This window comes from Rhopilema esculentum, chromosome 18 (assembly GCF_057945365.1).
Source record: "Rhopilema esculentum isolate cy_ngs chromosome 18, ASM5794536v1, whole genome shotgun sequence".
Taxonomy (NCBI): Eukaryota; Metazoa; Cnidaria; class Scyphozoa; order Rhizostomeae; family Rhizostomatidae; genus Rhopilema; species Rhopilema esculentum.
This window is the reverse complement of record NC_142832.1, coordinates 5,266,472-5,287,559: the sequence shown is the minus strand read 5'-3', so window position 1 is coordinate 5,287,559 and position 21,088 is coordinate 5,266,472. Positions and strand designations below refer to the sequence as shown.

The 21,088-nt window shown below is 36.7% G+C and overlaps 2 protein-coding genes across 3 annotated transcripts in view; both read left to right on the top strand.

Moving 5' to 3' along the window:
- The window catches only part of LOC135680837 (condensin-2 complex subunit D3), a 73,997-nt gene extending 65,341 nt beyond the window's left edge, over positions 1 to 8,656 (top strand). For both annotated transcript variants that reach the window (XM_065195039.2, XM_065195038.2), the window contains exons 38-45: positions 867 to 966; positions 1,283 to 1,458; positions 1,928 to 2,122; positions 3,493 to 3,550; positions 3,834 to 3,938; positions 4,522 to 4,588; positions 5,362 to 5,398; positions 7,617 to 8,656. In XM_065195039.2, coding sequence (XP_065051111.2) covers positions 867 to 966; positions 1,283 to 1,458; positions 1,928 to 2,122; positions 3,493 to 3,550; positions 3,834 to 3,938; positions 4,522 to 4,588; positions 5,362 to 5,398; positions 7,617 to 7,682 — 804 coding nt within the window. In that variant the 3' untranslated portion in view covers positions 7,683 to 8,656. The remainder of the gene's footprint in view (positions 1 to 866; positions 967 to 1,282; positions 1,459 to 1,927; positions 2,123 to 3,492; positions 3,551 to 3,833; positions 3,939 to 4,521; positions 4,589 to 5,361; positions 5,399 to 7,616) is intronic.
- A 1,824-nt stretch (positions 8,657 to 10,480) lies between these two features.
- Positions 10,481 to 17,397, top strand: LOC135680840 (solute carrier family 15 member 4). Its single transcript, XM_065195042.2, has 6 exons — positions 10,481 to 10,874; positions 11,374 to 11,820; positions 12,882 to 13,144; positions 13,742 to 13,984; positions 14,492 to 14,633; positions 15,496 to 17,397. Exons 1-6 carry the CDS (start codon positions 10,481 to 10,483, stop codon positions 15,870 to 15,872), a joined length of 1,866 nt encoding a protein of 621 aa, XP_065051114.2. The 3' UTR covers positions 15,873 to 17,397.
- The last annotated feature ends 3,691 nt before the right edge of the window (positions 17,398 to 21,088 follow it).

The following is a 21,088-nucleotide window of genomic DNA, read 5'->3' as shown; positions in this document are numbered from 1 at the left end:
ATACATTTTTACATAGCTATGGTTTTCAGCTAGCGAATCAACATGGTATGAGGGGAAGGGGGCAACACCCTCCTTGTTGACATGAAAATAGCATCGGACACGTGAATTCACAGAAATCTCAGGGTGTTCCAAGGACTTTTGGCAGGCATTGTACTTCATAAAAAAGGAAATATTTGAACCAAATGGGGAATTAAATACTAGAGTCACTGCTCTGTACTCGATTAGTGATTACAAGACAGTTAATTCTGTGATGAGCAGATTGAAGCCCATTCTTTGATCCTTTGGTACTCTTCATATCACCGTTTTTATTTTTCTTATTGGAAACACCGGTTGCTTAAGTCGAGAGAGATACTGATCGCATTCCTGTCGAGTTTACCGCAATATACAGCAAACAACAGCTGTCTGACAACAATACCTTTGGATAACAATTTTGATTTGTTTCTCGCACTTGATACAACCACTAGCTTCCCCATCCGATATGAAAACAATGTTAAACTCCATAATAGTTACAGTAAATTCCAAATAAAGTAAATACAAAAACCCCCGAATGAAACTGATTTGTTAGATACCATGGTATGTTACTTTCTAAAATACGCCAACAGTGTTTATAAAGGGGATAGGGACCAATGTGGAACCGAAGCTAATGAATGATCAAAGGTTTCTGGCAATAATTGTCAACGATTTGGGGCTAGTTTGGAAATTACCAAATCGTGAATAAACTCAGTTACATCAAAAGCATAAATCTCTTACTAATCTCTTACGATAGTTTTATCAGGGAGCTATAGTTGACCCGCGTCATGACAAAAAGACGCTTTCAGTTTTCTATGAACTATCAACAATGTGACGTCACATTCCTTATTTTCCAGGATCATCCAATGACAGCCTCGCGCAGGAATGCGGCTATAACGCCTCGTAATGGCGCAGCATTCTCGTCTCCGAGGTTAAAGACACCAACCAATGCAAATAGTGAGTCCATTTTCATTAATGTCAGGACTCTTGGTCAGTGGCACAATAAAATATGCGCTGTCAGCTTTCAAAAACCAAACACTCAATGCTAGCTTGCTCCTTCACTGCGCACAACAAACTTCATAATGTTTTTTAAGCAGTGGCGGACTGATGTCATTTTATCAAAACAATAGGCTTTATCAAAATTTTCAAGATTCCTTTCTTTCTGTATTCCTTTATTGGCTCTATACCATGGAAGATTAAGATAAGAATATTCCTGGTTACTAAATGTTTATTTTTGCTTATAATCCAACTAATATTTTATATAAAATTTTAGACCCCAGCAGATCAGCTTACCTTGCACAAACTGCACCTGTTCACATGAAGACACCAAAATCCAAGGCGAAGATGAACCAAACCACCCTCTCGACAGCAGTGCTTCTTAACTCTGCTAAAAAAGTCATGGAAAAGATGAGAAAACTCTCAGTAGCCGAAAGAGCTTCGGTCCCTTCGGTAAATTACCAAGTATTTTTAAATCACAAGGGTTTTTACTTACTCACTGCCTTTCTGGGAGTACTCATTTTAAGGTTTCCTAATACTGGTACAATAATGATGCAAGATAAAACCACAAAAGAATATTTTATACCCTTATAAGATATAGTTATATTTGAAACATAACTTGTGATGAAAATGATAATAACTGCAAGGATTTATAAGACTGAAACTTATACATGGAGAATCATTGATCTGTTAATAATTGCCTGTTTAAATGGTCACTGAACAGGCTAATTAGTCGTATCTATTCTATGGTAGGATTGAAACCAACTGAAGCTTTGTCGGCAAGATTGGGAGAATATAGACAATGAAGTTGACTTTGGGTAGACTTGGATAATATTTTAAATAAGACACACTTGGAAAATTTCTGATATTAGAATATATTGTTTTCTCTAGTCAAAATCTCATTTTGTTTAACGTCGTTAAGCCTAGAGAAAATGTGCAAGAAAAGGATCAAGTTGGAACACCCAGGCACGACAGGCAATCTGCTAAAGGTATCATCGATGAAAACAATGTCACCCCAAAAGCAGCTTCTTCTGCAGGGAATGCAACCGATATTGTTACGCCAAAAGTAAGAGAAATCGTTCAAGATCAGCTACCAGATTTCAGATCTCCTGTTCAGGTAGCTCTCTAGAACTGTTCTTTTTGTCTCCCGGATAATTTTTATTATCAAGGTAAATAATTGAATCTTAGAAAGTTAAAATCAGTTGCATTCGGCAGACCGTATCCTGTGCTGGTTGAGAAATCCACGTGAAATTGGACAAACTTGAAATGAATTTTCTGGACAACGGCTATCCAGAAGGTGATTGGATATCTTTACCGGTCAGGTACTTGCGTTTTTCCGGTCGACCTTTATCGATCAACAACTGGGTATATATTTTTCATCGTGTTCTTTCCGACCCTTATTCTGACGTTTTATACTCTAAGAAGTGTCAGAGGAAATACTTTTAGTATGTTGTAAAATGTTCGCTTTTTTCAAAGCCATTTTTAAGCTTTTTACCGTTAAAAATTGTTCAGATGTTATTCACTTAATAAAAGTTAAGGCAAACATAATTAAAAATCAAGCAAGCTACTACAGTGAAATTATGAACTGCGATTGATGTAGTGTAACTTGTTCCTTTTCAGCTTCCTTTAATCTTATCTTGTATAAATTCAGTTTTAGATAAACCTCTTTTTTACCAATCGATGCAAACATGCTTCTTTGGCCTTATTTTTTTTTTCTTTCTTTCTTTCTTTCTTTCTTTCTTTCTTTCTTTCTTTTTTTCTTTCTTTCTTTCTTTCTTTCTATCTTTCTTTCTTTCTTTCTTTCTATGCTGCTTTCCATGCAAGTCAATTCAAAGACTAACATTAACCCTAGCAAGCAACAGGGTTTTGTTTTTTCAGGAAATCTCACAAATATTTCAAAAGTTTTAAAAGTTTCGAAATCAGTACTGAGCCTTTCAGAACATTTCTAGATTCTTTATAGGAATATCATAGGATAGAAATTCAGGCTGTCATTTTCTATTTTTGTTGATGAACTGTTACTGCTCTAATTCACAATTATTATATTTTTCTGGGTCTTCTACATCATTTTTCTCCCTACCGTAAATCTCTCTACGAACTGGTCCCCTTCCATATAAGCTCCCCTTGAAATACTCCCAAACCTGAATATGACATTTTTTATATACCCTCCCACCTAAAATGCCGTCTCTTATGATAAAAGTCCATGGTAAATAACATATTCAACAGAAAATGCAAAACTAGAACAAACAAAGCATTTGCTAAGGTGAAGCTCCACATTGCTCAACATTCAGTTCAATAATGTGAACAAAACAGTAGGTGCTGCACTCAGGCTGTCGTTATGGAACAAGAACGAAAAATCTCAAGTCTTTTCAACGTCTGGCAATAGATTCTCTTCTATCTACTCTAGCAATGTGAATTTTTACTGCTAAGTGCAATCGTTTGATATTGTTTGCAACTCCGACTAATGATTGATTTTGTTATAATATACAGATCACCGATGCTGAACTAATGGAAGACCGCGTTGGCAGGGCTATTAGTACGCCAGAAGGTGAGATTTTATACTTGCTTGTAAAACAGGTTTACATTCATCCCTTTTTATTCAAGATATTGGCATTTAAAGTTATAATCAGGCTGAAATCATTACATGGTTTTTACATCTTTAAATCAAGTTGAAATTTTCCCATTTTCTTGTCAATATACTTCGAGAAGAATCATTTTGTTTTGTAAACTTTGTCCCCACAAAATCATTTTGCAAAACCTCAGCTGAAGCTAGAAGCCCGTCTCTGGGGTATTTGATATTAAAGTTTTATTTAAATTCATTTTTTGTTTAGGCCACTTGTCACATATCTCGTTCATGGCACCAACTGATTTGAGCTTTATTCCGCGCGTACAATCACCAGTACCTATTAAGATCCAAAGGCGATCACGAAGAGCAGGTAAACGAATTGTATTAACTCTAATATACTTCATTATCAAGTATTGTATTATTTCATAATCTTTTATATAAATTCAATTGCCAATATTGTGTTAAAATGAATAATGTGTTATATCATTCCTTATCATTTTTCATTGTACATTGCTATATTATTTTATATTAAATTATGTCATATTATATCACATTATATTATATTATATCATATCATATTATATTAGTCAAATTATTTTGTATTGTTTGATTATGTCACATTAGCTCAAAATAGAATAAAATTTTCTTTAAAATAAGGGAACAATGTTCTCACAACGAAAATATTTCTTGACAAGGAAATTATGGTTTTGATATGGTTTGACATTTATACATATTTTACGTTAAGAAAACTGCATTGTTTTATTCACTGAAACAGTAAACAACTTCAAAAGTGTTTTTCAAGATTTCTGTATCAGTTCTAAGTGCTCGGCCGCCCTGGTTCAGAGTTTTTTGCTTTTAAAAACTTGTGTTGTAACAATGTGTTTATCTATGCTTCAATTGCCTCTACTGTTGGATTGCGGCTTTGGTTGAATAGTTACTACATTTCTTTCCAGGAATGCAAGGCGGAACCAAAAAGCCGGAAGATGATCGTATTATCTGCATGCCTTCACCGCACAAACCGTATGTCCTAGTGAATTTTAATTTCAATACAATCTTCGATCAAAGAGCACCCCCCCCCCAAACCTCGCTAGAAATATTCAAAATGGCCAAATTTTCCCTTTTAATTTCGCTCTGTTTTATTTAAGAATAAGTAAATAGAGGATCAGACTGGATGTTCTTGAATTTACCACAACTTTGAGGCTGGATTATTCATAATTTGTTCCAAGATTATTAGGGCGTATGTTGAAGAAATTTAGACATGAGAAATTAACTCGATGCAGAAAAGCATTTTAATGCAAGTATTTTTGATAACATAAACAAACGATATCTCCTGTCATGAAAATATATTCTTTGTGCTCGTACATTTTCTAGTATCTCGGCCACTGCTTGGTTTTAATCTTCTAACTTCTTATCTAATGTTGATGCTCCTGTTTTTATAATTACAAGTGAAGATACCATTGCTGGAAATGAAACGCCCTTGGGGTCAGTCCTACTTAAAGAATTTCAGCATATTCTGTTCGGAGTTTGTTAAAGTTTCGGGTCTGGCTTAAACGCATTTTTGGGGGTTTGAAATTGCAGGTATTTTTGTTTAGAGATCAAGATAGGAGTCTGGAGTATTCTAGTTCATGCTGCCCTTGTTTTTATACTTCATTTATATTTAAAGGGTTATGTTTCTTTTACCTTGGGGTACGCCATCTGGCCACTAGCCTCATAATCTTGTTGGAACATTAAAAAATAGTTGCATCCATTTATTGGAATCTTTTTTGTAAAAAGGCGTGTCTTGTTGTCAATAGGTCTGAGAAGCCGAGTCAGTGGAATGTGCAAAGTCCGGTAGGTTGTTTAGTGTCTTATTGTTTATTTTAAGTATTTTGATGATATAGTGATGTAATTCATCTAATATTTGCAAGGACTATTTACTATTTATGATAAATATTTGTCTAAGACTAAGGGCTACCTCCGCAGGTCCGTTGCAAACCAATCACCCTCGTGCACGGTACTTACCCTGGGTACCAGACTCACTATATATGAAATAAAAGAGAGAGTCTGGTCTAGTGCGCCCCATTCTCGTTCTGGTGTGCTGATATTAACCAATCAGGAGCGAGTGTACAGATTTCTGTACGTTCAAAGGTCACAGCGAAACAATAAACTTAGCTCTGGTATAAAACATTGAACAGAACAGAACATAAATAAATGCTAGCGACCGTAACGATTGAGTTTGAAGATGCTATTAAAACTGTACTCAAAGAATATTTTCCGCATGTTGTGGAACTGAACACAGAACAGCATTGAGAGCCTTGTTTGTAGAGAGAAGAGACACCTTCACCATATTGCCAACTGGCTTTGGAAAGTATCTGATATTCCAGGCTGTGCCTCTCGTTGCAAAGAAATTAGGCCTTGTAGTGAAATGCAGTAGACAAGAAACACCGCAAGGTGCCGAGAACAAACAACAACAAAAACAGTAAATCAGTTATAGCTAATATTTCGCCCGGCATACGGAGCTTCGCTTGTCATATTGCCCATATTTGCTGTGGTGATCTTCCAACAGGATGATTCTAACCGCCGCGGTGTCCAAGCGCGCTGCCTTCACTGTTAGGAAGTAGACGTTGAAAGTACACAAAATTTATGAGGAAAATTACAAAAGACTATGATTAACAATTTGATAATGATTAACATTTAATAATGGTTAACATTTAATAACTGCATTGTGCTAACTTTAATTTCATGCTTCGCACGTTTTTTGCTGCCAAATGGCGTTTTAAACCTGATTTGATTGTTATCTTGGCAGAAAAGTCTATTACCACTGTATTAAAAATGTCGACTTTAAAGAACTTAATAAAACACATTTGCTTTAAGATTTCCCAAAACTCCTCTGACTACTGAGTTTCTTTATTATTTATCTGACAGTCTTGTTTCACAGGCCTAGTCTGTTAAATAGACTTCAGTTCTTTCAAGTAAGTTCACCAGAACGAGAATGGGGCGCACTAGACCAGACTCTCTATTATTTTATATAGTGAGTCTGGTACCCAGGGTAGCACGGTACTGAACCTGTCCTCGTTTCATGTATTCATTTTCAAAGCACGTGTCATAGTTGTGGCATGTTCTAAAGAGCGAGAGTTTATGAAAGCCATCCATCAATCAACTATTGTCCAATCAATGACCGTCTGAGTGGTATCATGCCTATTGATTGGCTAAATCAACGATGCCATTTTGGCATTCTATTGTTCTATAGCTAGGTCCAGTCCCTATAGCTAGGTTTAGACCCCGTTTACACTGTGCCGGATAAATTTTATCGGCATAAAACTTGTTCAGATTGATTTGCGTCTAGACTGTGCCGCACAAATTTGGTCCACTTTGCCCTTCCGTTTACACTGTGTCGGATAACTGCAGTCACATGACCTAAATCATGCACAGAACGCCTAAAACGAATTCATCTCTGGGAAACAAGGTAACAACAAAATTCCCGCCAACGTAAAAAGACTTTTCATTCTCTCTACAGAATCATCTGCTTCTCTTTCAGACGAAGTCCGTTAATTTTGTCAAAACAAGTTAGGCAAAATTAGTTTTAATAATTCGTTCTTTGAAACAAAATCTGACAAGGATGCCAATTTTACATGAACTGACGAAAATACTGCACTTTTAACACGAGTATTTATCGACTACAAGGCAGCCAAGATGGCGGAAGGTCTTGATTGGGAGGCAGTGAAACCTAAATGGGATGAAATAGCCAATCGCTTTCGAGCAAGATACGACGTGGATAAAATTTATCCGGATAAAACCGTTTACACTACATAGCTATCCGAACTAATTTAATCCACTTTCGGTTTAGCAGATATAATGGGGCCAATGGATATCAGAGAGAGTCGTAGCAAGACCAGAACGTGTTAGAAGGATTTGCCAAATAGGTTTTGAAAACGTTTAGAATATAAAGCAGATATAGAACTTATGTCCTTAAATATTAGTCTAAATTGCATTCAACGTATGACGTAAGTAAAATATACAACCAGGTTCATCTTTCTTTTGATAGTTTGTTTTTAAATATCTTTTATAGGCTCGTTGGGATGGTCCTCAGAACGCCATGCCGCATGCCAACCGGACTAGACGCAAAAATAAATGAATCAATGCATTATTTACTGTTGCCTAAATGATATTTTGAAATTTTGCGAAAATTATTGGCTGCTGATACAGATTTAATCCTTGTCATGGTTAAAACCTTGTCGTTAATTAGTGAAGCTGTGTTCTTTCTGTTATTTAGTGAAGAGAAAAATGGATAAATGAGCAAAACTGTTTCAAAACTTCCCGTCTCTAGTAGTGAAATCATGTAGATGTCAACGAAATAGTTGTTTTTTCGACTGTTCGAGAAGAACTCTTGGAACTGAAACTAAAAAAGCCAATCTTTTTTAACACCATGTAACATACTGAATATAAAACAGCTGTTGTAGAACACCTAACTCTTTGAAAATGGCTTTGAAAAAAGCAAACATTTTACAACATACTTAAAGTAAAATGTTTGCTTTTTTCAAAGCCATTTTCAAATTCTGTACCACAAAAAAATTGTTACCTAACTCTTTGGTAACAAAGAGAATATCTGGAGTAAGAAATCATGTCTATTGCAACAGAAATGTTTCCACTTCCACAAAAATTATACTAGTTTTTGAGTTTGACATTATCAAGACCTCCACGTTCTTCATAGACTTTTAGAAAATAGATAAACGAAACCCAATTTCAGTATTGATTCCTGATAGTTATTCGTGAATATAAAAACCATCTCTTTGAATCCAATGTTTTGATCTACTAGGAAAGAAGTCAGTACTAAACTTCGTAGCTTTTTTTACCTTGCACAAACAATAGGCTTTGTGACATCAATTTTGTACCGCAACTTGTCCCTGTATCTCCGTAAGTTTTGTAGGCTCTTACATTTCAATATTTCAATATACAAATCATGTAACATCACTCTCCTCTCAGTGCAGATGTATGTACACAGATGTGTGACTTGAATTGATTTGTGAAGCAGTTTGATTGTATGTTTTACAGGTGCTTTGTAGTAAATTAGTTGCTTAATATTTGATTATTTATAATGTTATGTTGTATTGCATGTGTTTTATTTCAAAGTGTCAGCTTTTGGAAATCTTTGAGTGGGTGACATCGTTTTGGTTATATTTTTTTGGTAGCATCAGATCTATAATAAGGAAAAATCACATCCCACTCACACGCTAGCGAATGCAAGACCAAAAGCACAGCAGCACTTTTAAGCAGAGGATTTTAAGAACATTACACTCCTTATCTAGCAAGAACAAAAATACAATAATTAGTTGAGAGTGGATTTTTTGTTTAGCGCTGTAAAACTCGCAACTGACACCTTTAGAAAGAAAATTTCACAATGAAGTTTCATTTGACACATTAAAATGGTGTCCGTTAAAGGCAGGGTGTAGTGTTATCAAAATAACAAGGGCTGCCCTTGTCCAAAATGTTGCTAGAAACAACATCCAAAGTAGTGATTTGCTTCTTTGGTGAGATTTGCTACTTTTCCAAAGTAGTGATTAACAAGGGGGCTCAGCCAATGGTGTAGAGCTGTTAAAATAACAAAAGGGGCTCTTGCACAAATCTTGCGAAAAACAACAGCAAAAGTATAAATTTGCCAATTTTGGCATCAACAAGGGGGCTCAGCCCTCTAGCACTTCACCCCTGTGCTAAAACGCCCTGTTGCTAGACCTCTGATTAAGATCAATACATGACTTGAATAAATCGACTTGCCATCAGATGATTAATCTTTTAATTGACGAGTACTTTTAATTTGAACGGCCTAGGGGGGATGAAAATTGGCGAAAATTGTTGTGCTAGTTAGAAGGGGGTCTTTTCTCTAAAAATCTTTTCACGTCCCCCGGGCACTTATGGTGTCTCCTGAGATCTGCAAAGCAGTGCTTCGGATTTTGGGGTTAAAATTTATCTTATTCGTGATTCCCCGTTAGCGTTGTCGATTTTGGTTTCTTAATTTGGATTTATACATTTCATCGGTGTTTGCTGGTCATAAGTTTAATTATATATAAAATAATATTATAATTATTCGAATATTCAAAACGTAGTAACTCGCGACCCGATTATCCAAACAACATAAGTTTTTCGACACGAAAATTTCAAATCTGAAATCGATTATTGAGAAAAATCTGCAGATAACAAAAATCGAAATCGAAAACGTCGAATGGGCACCATGAAATCCTCTCTCCCATTGGATCATGTTTTGTGTCCTTCGCAGGGGCATGAAAATTTCACTCTGGGAACTGAAACGAGGCGATGAGGAAGCTAAAGTGATCCTGCAGCTCAAGTCATGGGACTGAGTGGTGGCAAATAGACAAGGAAGCATACCTGGCAAAACAGACGGTATTGTATGGTGTCTAGCAAAGTCATAAGAAGAGAATTACATTGCACTGAGATGTCTGATGGTCAACTTTCGGATTACGGCTTTTGCGGATTCTGTTGCTAACACTACATTATTTGGACTAACAACAATTGAGGTACATTTTAAGCTATTCTTTATTTAATTTGTGTTGCTAGTTCTGGTGAGTTTTTGATTTGTTATATTCTGAGAGTGGCTGGATGAAAACAAGAGTCAATTTTCGCAAACAGGGCAGAGGTTTGTCTTGTACGTTATGACCTGAGTGAGATTCCTTAACTATAGGAAACTCCCCCTACATACGATTTCTTTCTATATATATGTATATTGTTAAACCTTTTATTTTTCCGTAGCATTTGTCATTGTTAGTTAATTGTATTTGACTTTTGCCTTTTGTACTTAGAGTTTTTAAAATTATATGAAACTGATATCTATTGTATCACATATTATGCTGATAATATCTTATATATTAGAAACAGTGGGCTTGAGTTTATTGAAATCTCAACTCAAACAAAGTTGCCAAAATGTTTCATGAAGATGACAATGCAGGAGTGGCTGGTTCTCAAGCTGGCAGAAATGGACAGAAAATTGGAAGGAAGACTTCCCGTTTGCATTCAGCATCAGAATCATTTGATGAAGATTGTAACTCTCTGTTGTACAAAAGTCGGAGTAATAGTGAAAGATCTATGACACTGAGCTACTCCAGTTCATGTCATCATGAAGAACGGAATTTAATGTCACCAAGGCATGAAAGGCCAAATTTTGGTCCAAAATTGCCTGTCACATTGTGCATACTGTTCACTGAGTTATGTGAAAGGCTGGTTTACTATGGAGTGTCAGGAAATCTGTTGGTATTTCTTACAAATAATATGTCTCTGGATTCTGCCTTGGCATCCTCCATTGTTCTTATTTTTACAGGTTGGTGTCATTTTTTGGTTATTTTGTAATTGCAGTTCTCAATAGGATTCAGCTTGTGTTCATTCATAAATAAATCTCAAAGTGTCGCCAGGCGAGAAGGGGGCTGGGTGGCTAAGTCCCCCTTTAATTGAAAGAATTATATTGTTAGGTAATTTACTATGTAGTACTTTGTTGCTTAAGCCCCCATCCCCAAAAGAGTTTCTTCTGGCCCAAACACACATCTAGTGCAACTGATGAATCACTGAAAAGATAACCATGGGGTTTCATCTTTTGCTAATCTCCATCTACCTATCTGCTGTGTGTTTCCTCGTGCAAATTCTTGTACCACTTATTCGGAAATAGCATGAACATAGAAGGATAGAGGAAGACATCCATATAAATTTATCAGTTTATAAGACCGCTTCTTGAGTAAAGATTAATTCTTTTGCAACATGGCATTTGTAGTTCTATATTAATTGTTTATCAAGCTGTGACATAAAATGATTCAATTTTGTTCCAGGAGTCAGCTTTGTTGTCCCTTTATTTGGTGGATGGGTTGCTGACTCTATTGCAGGAAAATACAATGCATTATTTGGGAGTATTATGATTTACCTTGTTGGCACATCTCTTCTTCCTGCAATTGCATTCGATTATGAAGGATCATCTGGTGGAAAGTATGCATTTAATCAAACAGCAAAGTGGGTCTTTTTTGCTATATCTCTGCTGTTCATTTCAATTGGAACTGGTGGTATTAAAGCAAATGTCTCTCCCTTTGGTGCAGAGCAAGTGCAGAGCTTAGGCCCAGGTGCCATCACTACATTTTTCAATTGGTTCTACTGGTTCATAAATGTGGGATCATTTATTGCCTATACAGCTATAGTCTATATTCAAACAGAATATGGCTTCTTCAAAGGATATGTCATCTTGGCTGCTGGCATAACTGTTGCTGCAATCATTTTGGTTTCAGGTAATTAGAATGTTATTCTATTGCTTTTAACAAAAGGTTTCTTCCTGATAAATGTATAATAAAAGCTTGACTTTTCAATCCCTCAGTCACAAATTTAATGGGCTGACAATTCCTTTTGTTCTGATTTCTGTTAAATTGTTATATTTTTCCAATAGTTCTCTCCTCCCTATGGTACTGCAATATAAGGATAATTTACAATGATGTCATACAAACTAAACTACAAAGCTACATTCCTTTCTCACTAATAGTTTTGAGCAAGTTAAAATGTTTTAGCATCAGACTTCAATATCTACATTATCATAGGAAGAGGGCACAAGGATTGCAAAGTGGAATTGATTTTATGTGGGTTTTAGGGACAAATGCTTTCTGATTTAATGTGGCTTCTAAAGCTGGAAACTCCTTTCATAAATCTAAAGTACCAACAATTTTAGAGAAATTTTCTTCATGAGGCTGTTGAGTGTCATTGGTTTAGCGATTTGTAGCAGACTTTGTGCCTAATTATTGGAGTCATTTCTCTGTCTCCCACCCCCCCCCCCCCCTCACCCGATTCTATCTCTGGTGATCACTATTGTTGCCAAGGTGCTCCTCTCTACCCATAAATATTGCTATTTTCACTCAGATCAGTCTGTTACAACTGACGAAGAGCAGCTTCAAAGGCATATTTTTAGCCTCTTACAGAAAGAAGTCTTGCCCAAAGTCGGATCTTTAGTATATATGTTAATTGGTGATACCATATTTTCTCGATTATAAGCCGCGGTTTAAAATTATTTTTGGCACGTTTTTCTGTGGTTTAAAATCAAGGGTTACTTATAAACAATAGGCGCTAACATATTTTTATCCTGATCCTGCCAAGCTTTCTTGCTACCTTGAAGCTAAGGGTGATAATGAAGAAGATAAGGAAGAAATACTTCGGGGCGCTGTTAATAATCCCTTTGTGGACTGGGGCACAGGCTAAATCCAGGGCTGCTTATAAATTAGAGTGGCTTATAACAGAATTGATACGGCAGAACTGCTTGTTTAATATCAAGCCCATGCCAATAAACTAAATTTTTCAATTGTAGGACGTCATAAATACATATGCAAGCCACCAAATGGAAGCATTATTACGGATATCTGTAAAATAATGCACAAGGCCACTACGAGAAAGTTCAGGCTTAGCCGTAGCGAGGATGGAAAACGAGTCACTGGTATGGCGTGGCTTGACTATGCAAGAATACGGTATGGGGGACCATATTATAACGGACAGGTCGACACTGTGCTGGCGTTATTCAGAATCATCCCAATCTTTATTTGTATGATCCTCTACTGGACTATTTACTTCCAGGTAACGGATATTTCATTTAGTATAAGACTTGTATTTTGCGTAATTTCGCATTTTTGCATAATCCTAGCATATGGCAATACGCCGTTTGTTGAGTACTCTTTGCTTGTTGCCCTAATATACTCAAAACTATACACACTTATCGATTATATGCTTAAAACTAAATTATTATGACAGTGTTCGTGTACGACAGTTTTCAACAGTTGAAGATACTGGTTAAATGAAGTCTACAACACTACCTGCTAATTTCAGCTGTAATATGAGAGTATGAGCAGGTAGTGTAATATAGCACATACATTTATGTATTTTTGTTTCTACTTAATTAGAATTACTGTTTTACCTGTCTGCCATATGGTGCTCGATGCCGCAAAGACAGAGCTGCATTGTACACACTTTGTTTGGCTTTAAGTTAAAACTCAGTGTTTCACGTCAAATATGATCGTGAAAAGGTGCATTCCTTTATAATGGTAAACTTGAAGTCTCAGGGAATAGGCCCTCTCCGTTAGTCCTTTGTCAAGACCCTATCAATTTCAGTGCTCTTGCTCATCTTTTATGCCCCTAAATTCACATTATTCTATGAACATTTTACTCTCTATTCAGATGCAGACATCATTCCTGCTACAAGGTCTTGGGATGAACCTCAATGTCACAGATGATTTCATAATTCCTCCAGCCTCGTTGAGCCTTTTCGATATAGTCATCATCCTCGTTCTCATTCCATTGATGGATAGAGTTATCTACCCACTCTTTGCCAAGCTCAAAATACGAATGACATCCCTTCGAAGAATGGGTATTGGGATGATCTTTGCTATACTTTCTGTCATTGTGGCTGCACAGATCGAGGTATGTGGCTGCACAGATTGTAGTCTCCACCTCAATTCTCTCTGTGCTATGATATACTGAATGAAGGCATCATGACACTATTTCTCAAGTTAATCACAGTTAACTTCAAATTTTTGACAGAAAATGTATTGTCTTTCCATGTTGTGCAGGGGGGGGGGGGCTATGAGAAATTATTCTTTGATTTAGAAAGGGCACCATTGCAGCTGAATGAATTTGAGAGGGGGGCAAGAGAATAACTGCACTTTTCCAAAAATATCTTGCGCGGTGTGCATTTAGAAGCCTTGATAAGAGGGCTTTAGCTTAACGATTATTTTATTTTTAATGGTCCGCAAGTTAATGATACAACTCTTTCTCGCATTATTATCCGCAATTTATTATTGAAAATTCCGATATCATGCTTAATTCCATATCCTTTCTTGATACACCCTTTTGATAGTTTTTCCCCTTATCGCCAGTGGGTTTGCTCTTAAAAAGGTGTTCTCGAATTGTAAAATGTTTTATCATTAGGTGTACCGTCGAGATAAATCTGGGCCAAGAATTCGCAAAGAGATATCTGGAAAATGGTATAACCAGTCACACATAACTGTTTTTTATCAAGTGCCACAATTTGTTCTAATTGGAATCAGTGAAGTTTTTACAAGTATTTCAGGTGAGAAATTTTCTTACTTTTCTCATTTGAGCTTAATCCTTGTCCGTTTTGTGTAATTTTAGTTATCTGTTTCAAAAAAGCTCTTTGTCCCTGAAGTGGTCCGTTTGTATCATAGAGGGAGGTTATCTTTTGTACATGTTTGCTTGTCCAATGTGTAACGGTTGGCTTTAGTGTGTGATATATTTCGTAATATCTCAGTTGCATGTTATAGTCACATGTGCTGTTGAGTCCTGTTGTGTCAGTTAACGTCTTTCTAATGGCAATGTGTTTGTCTGTCAACATGTATTGTGACGTTCGTATTGTTCTCTTAATTACCTTCCGTCAATGTTCACTTTAGAGTTAGTCTTGCTGTTGAACGAATAAAGACAACATCAGAATAGAGTCTCTCTCGTGTTCTACTTATTCGGGGCTTAGGCCCATTGGCCTAGCCCCATCGTATCTTCACCATCCTAAGAAGAACCCGACTAACATAAAACGTTACAAATGTGATGTAATCTCGATTGAACCTCTCGTTGTGTAGGGAAGTGCTTTAAGGTTTTATATCGGTAATTATAAGTGTGTGATATTTATTTTACGGTACTATGAGAGTGTAACAAAAATTAATTAATAATTGGTAATTTCAAATCAAACTTAAATGTGATTGCTAGGGCCCAATTTCTTGCATATGCTTTTACTGAATTGACCATTTGAACCTCCTTAAGTCTCTTCCGTTAAAGCAGAGCGACAACAAAGTAAGCAAAGAAAGAGAGAAGAACCGTGGCTAGAGAAAGTGTGGAAGAGAAAAGGATTTAGGCATATTCTTCATTCTATTACAAAACACTTTTATGTTACCAAATGAAGTTAAGACAAATTTTCTTTGTAGGACTCGAATTCGCATATTCGCAGTCTCCAAGAGTGCTACAAGGTGTTGTCATGGGCCTTTTTCTTGCAACGTCGGGTATCGGCTCATTTCTTGGTAGTGCCTTGGTGCAGATTGTCAACGCCGTGAGTTTTAAAGTTTCGAGCAAAAAATGGTACGATGGAAAGAATATTGATGACGGAAAGTTGGATTTTTTCTTTTATTTACTTGCTGGGCTTCTCAGCGTGAACTTCCTCGTGTTTTGCGTGATTTCCTTGCGGTACACGTATACACCGCAAAGAGATCTTGAACAGAACGAAGATGACTGGTCAGTGAAAAGTGACGAACGGTTTACAAAAAGTGTTGGTGAAGACACTCCTGACGACTTTCCTGCAAGATAGTTGCCAGTCTCGATGATATCGATTGAGCAGCTAATGAAAAACGCCATATTGGAACACATGTTACATTGGGTCTAGATTGGAATTATGCGAGGCTATACCTCAGAAATCAGAAGCCTTTTTCTCAAGGCATTAATTTTTTACGTAGGTATCTAGGCCAAGATGGCCTCTAACCTTATTGCAACAGCAACATAACATTAGTTGTAATTACAGCTACAACAATTTGTTGCCTCTAAATATCAACATATAAGCTCAAATCTTTTTGGTTTCACTCTTTCGTCTGACACTCCTCAAAGCGCCAGAATCAGATTGAAAAAGATCAAGCTGTGGATCGAAACAGACCAATCAAAATAACGCGAACACGTGATTTTCTGATTGGCCTTTAGATGTATCTCGATCCAATACTTGGTATATATTTTCCAGCTTGGTCTTTTATACCCGGATCATGACGTTTTATGTGAGGAGTGGCAGACGAATACGTGTTAAATATGTTGTAAAATGTTTGCTTTTTCAAAGCCATTTTCAAAATTTGTACCGCGAAAAATTGTGAACATGCTGTAAGAAAACACAGTTCTCAATGCAAAATAGAGATGTTGAATACTAGCAAATAAAATAGAATAAACGTTTTAGGTTGAACTGTTTGGGTTTTGACCTCGATATTTGATGGAGAGAATCTTGGTAACTCAAGAGTCCAATGTTTATCCTTCCTCTGGACAATTTCTATAAACTTTGAAAACCTTTCATAGAAAAAAAATGAAAATTAAGGCGTGGTTTGGGTGTGGCACTTCAATTTCTTTTGTTTTGACTGGCCTTCCCCACTGTCAGGGACTGTGTCGCCACCATTCTTTCCGGGCTCTGTTTAATTGTATTATAACACTCTTACGGTTTTTTGTGAGTCTTTTTATCATTCGTCTAATGATTTCTACTCTTCGTGAAGTATAGTAAAGTTTTTGACTGTACAGACTAGAAATATAATTCTTTAAGTAGTTTTTTAAGTTGAATTAATTTTTGGTTTGCGTCTCGCACCATTAGCCTGCGCACGTCTATCCTAATCAAAGATAAAACACTATCGTTCACAAACCATCATATTTTTTTTTTCAAAATATAGATTTCATAATTGAGTTTTAGTTTGTAACGTGGAAAAGATTTGTACAGAAAAAGCAGCCCGCCGATCGGAGGTTATTGGTTTGTAAAAATTTTTCGTTTTTATTGTGACAAATTTCAAGGGAATCTGCCCAAGAAACAGAATGTGTTTTGCAATTTTCAATTACTGTTGTTAATGTAAGAGGTAATTTTACACTGTAATTCTATGTAATTTAAAATGATGTATTCATTCTATGCACAATTTATTAATTATTCACGCAATAAACATTTAAGAAATTCAACCGTTTTTTTTATAATGCCGTAATATCACTTTTGAATGTTGAAACTTTTACACATTTTAGTAAGGCACTGTATCAGCGTCTAATAAGACGATTATTTTAGGCCAGCTTTTCAAAGAATTTATGTTGGCTTGCATCAAAGACAAGGTTTTTGTGTTGATTCTGCAATATTTTTAATTGCACTTTTGTTTCGTTGAAACACAAGCTCCAGTGTTAATGGACATGGCAAAAACAAAACATGTTCAGACATAGCCGAGGGCAGTATTTATTTTCCTAGGTGAAAAGGCCTGCACATTATTTTCTTACGTTAGGTGCGAGGATGGCTCAGTTGTTAGAGGCGCTGACTACAGACCTAAGGGTCCTTGGTTCGAGTCCCTGGCATGACCAACCTTTCACCCAGAGTAGGGAGAGTCGCCAGCTCTCTGTAATTTCAGGCGTAGGAATCACGAGGTGTGGTCACATCGAGAGGAAGGACCAGGACACTGTTCGATAAGCAAAGCTTCTCAGTGTCCTAAAAACTACCTTCGGATGCTAGGTAGCAACAATACATCGATTCTTATCGGGTATGTTACTGCAAGTTGGTAAAATGCACCTTGCCGGCATATTGATTTAGTTTTTCAATAGCCTTCCATGTATGCTGGCCTTATATACATTTTTTTGGTTCCCGGTATGACGTCAGAAACATTCGACCGAGGCCACTTTTCATTCATTCGCAGCGCGGCGCTGAATCGAAACTGATTACGTAATGCGTCAATATTTACAACTTTGACGCATTAGAAAACAAAAACTATAAGTCCAATTGCGAAATAGTTTCGATTGACGTAATGTATGTTTAGTATCCTATCGATAAACGTCATAAAAGATTTTAGGTGGAGAGGCACTTTAAGCCTTCTTTCTCTTGAATCAAGGTAAAGCGAGAAACCTATCAAAAGCTAAACAATGGGATATATTTTCTAACAGCTATTATTTGCATATAGACTTCTTAATGCATCCCATGATTTGATTTGTCGATTGGCAGGAAATTCGCATTGTAAACCGGCTTATCCTTTTCCTGTCATTCGACAGTATTGTAAACAATTGCTCCGATTTTTTTCAAATTTTGAGATGCCACACTGTTCCTTAATTGTTTTTGATGAGTCATTTAAAGATGCCTTTCAAATCGGTAGGGAGGACTTTGGATGTGATGCTAAAGATCTTTGGGAGTTCATAAATGATTGAGAACACGTTAATGCACTGTTTTAGTGGGAAAAAAACGTTACAGAGGGAAAGGGTCTAGCATACCCTACAACTTTTGAATAGTTACTGAATTATCGAAAATTCAACTTCGAAAGGATCTTACAATGCCACTCGATCATGCAAGAAAGAAGAAATTAGAAATGCATTTTTATGGATTTTATAAATGCATCTTTTATTGGGGATCGTTATAAAAGCTTCAATCTTTGTCAGCTATTTTTTTCCATCTTAAAAATCATTTCTGTTTATCATGTCAGTTTCAGGTATATGATAATGATGCAATAAATTTCATCCAGTTATCCCCAATCAAATACAGACCTAACAGTGATTGATATCGTCTCACTTTTGAATAATCAAATTTATATCGTAAGAAATCTCATAAATACGCATTTTTGGCCCACTTCCAGCTTAGGGTGAGTGTTACAAACACAATGCCTGATTGTTGTCTGGATGTTATGTGCCGTAATTTGAAAACGAGTTTGTTGTTCGTCAGAAACCATGGAAACTTTGACCGCAACCCCAAAGACGCGATAGGTAGCAGCCGATTACCTTATATGTGCGTACAGGCTTCACGTGGGAGGGGAATTGGGGAAAACCAAACATCCTTTGTTGAGTGTACCAAACAAGAGGGGTGTAATACTATAAAACTCTCACGCAAGGCGAGATCTCACGCAAAATTTTGCAAAATAAATGGAAAAAAGAGAAGCTCAGCATTCACTTCTGTTGAAAAATCAATAACCAAGCAAGGAAGAGATAGCTTGAGGCACCGAGCCAGTATCACAGAGTAATAATTACCTATTCCGTCCCTTATTTTCGCTTAGATATCGGATTACGTATGTACATCAAGTGTCAGAAAGTGTAGGGCTGGTTATGGTCTGATGGCCTGTGCATATTTTACTGTATTTCATGTCTTCCTTTACCAAGTCTCCAAAAGAAATAGGCAGAAAATTCTTGGGAAGCAAGGTTACTTTCTTGGCCTCCGACACAAGGGGGCCGGAGGCCATGCCCCCCCCCCACTTTTTTGCAAAACAGTAGAATTTTTTTCAAAATATTTTGTTATGGGTGATAAATATTCCCTCGACCTCCCCACTTTACAACCTTTGTTGGAGCCTATGACCTTTTCTGCCTGGAAACTTCTCAACGGCCCATGTTTTTGTCACTTATTTATAAAGTGGATCACTGTAGATCTTTGAACAGGTTTTGTGGTTTTTTCTTTCTTCACTGGTTATGAAAGAAGCACGATAATTGCACTTATCAATATCACATGACTTCACGAGCCCTAGACGATGCATATCTCTATGATCCACCATATAAGGAGTTATTGAAATATAACACTGTGCGAAGTTCGCAGCCTATGGCTTTATGTTTCAATAAAAGTATAGTAGAAAAAGGAGACTCCTGCCTTACTTAATATTTTTGGTTGCTTACAGAGTTTTTAGAGTTTAACTGAATAAAACATTTTCGCTGGATCAAACGCAAAGTTGTAATAACTAATCTGAAGGGGCGTGTTAAACCATAAAAACTTGAAATTTCTCAAGCGAGTTCATCAACAACATATCCGTTTCATTCTCGAAAACAGAAAACTGAAAATTGTTGCAGCGCTTTTTAGAAGTCTCCCTCGGTCCCTTTTGGTGACGAAAACATCACGAATTGCAGCAGCAAGGGCGATTAATGGGGATTCTCCACTCTTTTCACCTACGCTAAACCCCAAAAGCAGGGGTGTAGTGCTAGGGGGCTCAGGGGGGCTGAGCCCCCTTGATAAGGCTGAAAATTGGCATATCATTACTTTTGCTATTGTTTTTCGCAACATTTCGGGCAAGAGTCCCCCTTGTTATTTTGATAGCAATACACCACTGCCCAAAGGTAAAAAAACTATGGTAACAGACGAGTGATGAAACAGGAAATTAAGTTCCGATGCCCAGATGGCGTCTTTACCGACAAACCAGGGAACTCTAGGTACCATATAACCCAACAAACTCATGAAAAATTGGGGATGTCTCACCCCCCTTACACCACCACCAGCTACGTCTCTAGTTTCAGTCGTAGATATCAAATGAATTGGCATGAGAAGTGCTAAAGGCAATAATGCCAGTTTCCTGACCACAAATGTATTTAATTCTAGATGAGACCTCTCAGTAATCCGAAGGAATTAAGTGATCCCAAAGGCGGTATTAGAATTGATAGGCCCTTGTCTCTAAGAAGCTATTGCATATAAATCTGCAACGATCAAAAACGTGGAGTAGTCCTTGAAGACCAGGAATGTGAGATTCCCACATTTTTTGCACATAACCTTGCTGGCAGCAGAAAGACATTTCGACTGTTTAAAAGACAAAATTACGAATGACATTCCATAAACCTTTTGGTGAGCAAATTTGATGATAAAACTTCAACGAAATTTTAGGAACTTCAAAAGTATCCTGAAATCGCAGGCTTTTACCCTTTAAACTTGTGATAGTAACTTGTGAAGTTGTGTTGCGAACATGAATACGAAACTCCTTTACGGAGTTTGTGAACTGTCACATAAAGACAAATGAATTCACGACTTATCAAAAAAACCTTTACGATAAATAGATTGAGGGCTAAACATAAATGTATATAATTTCT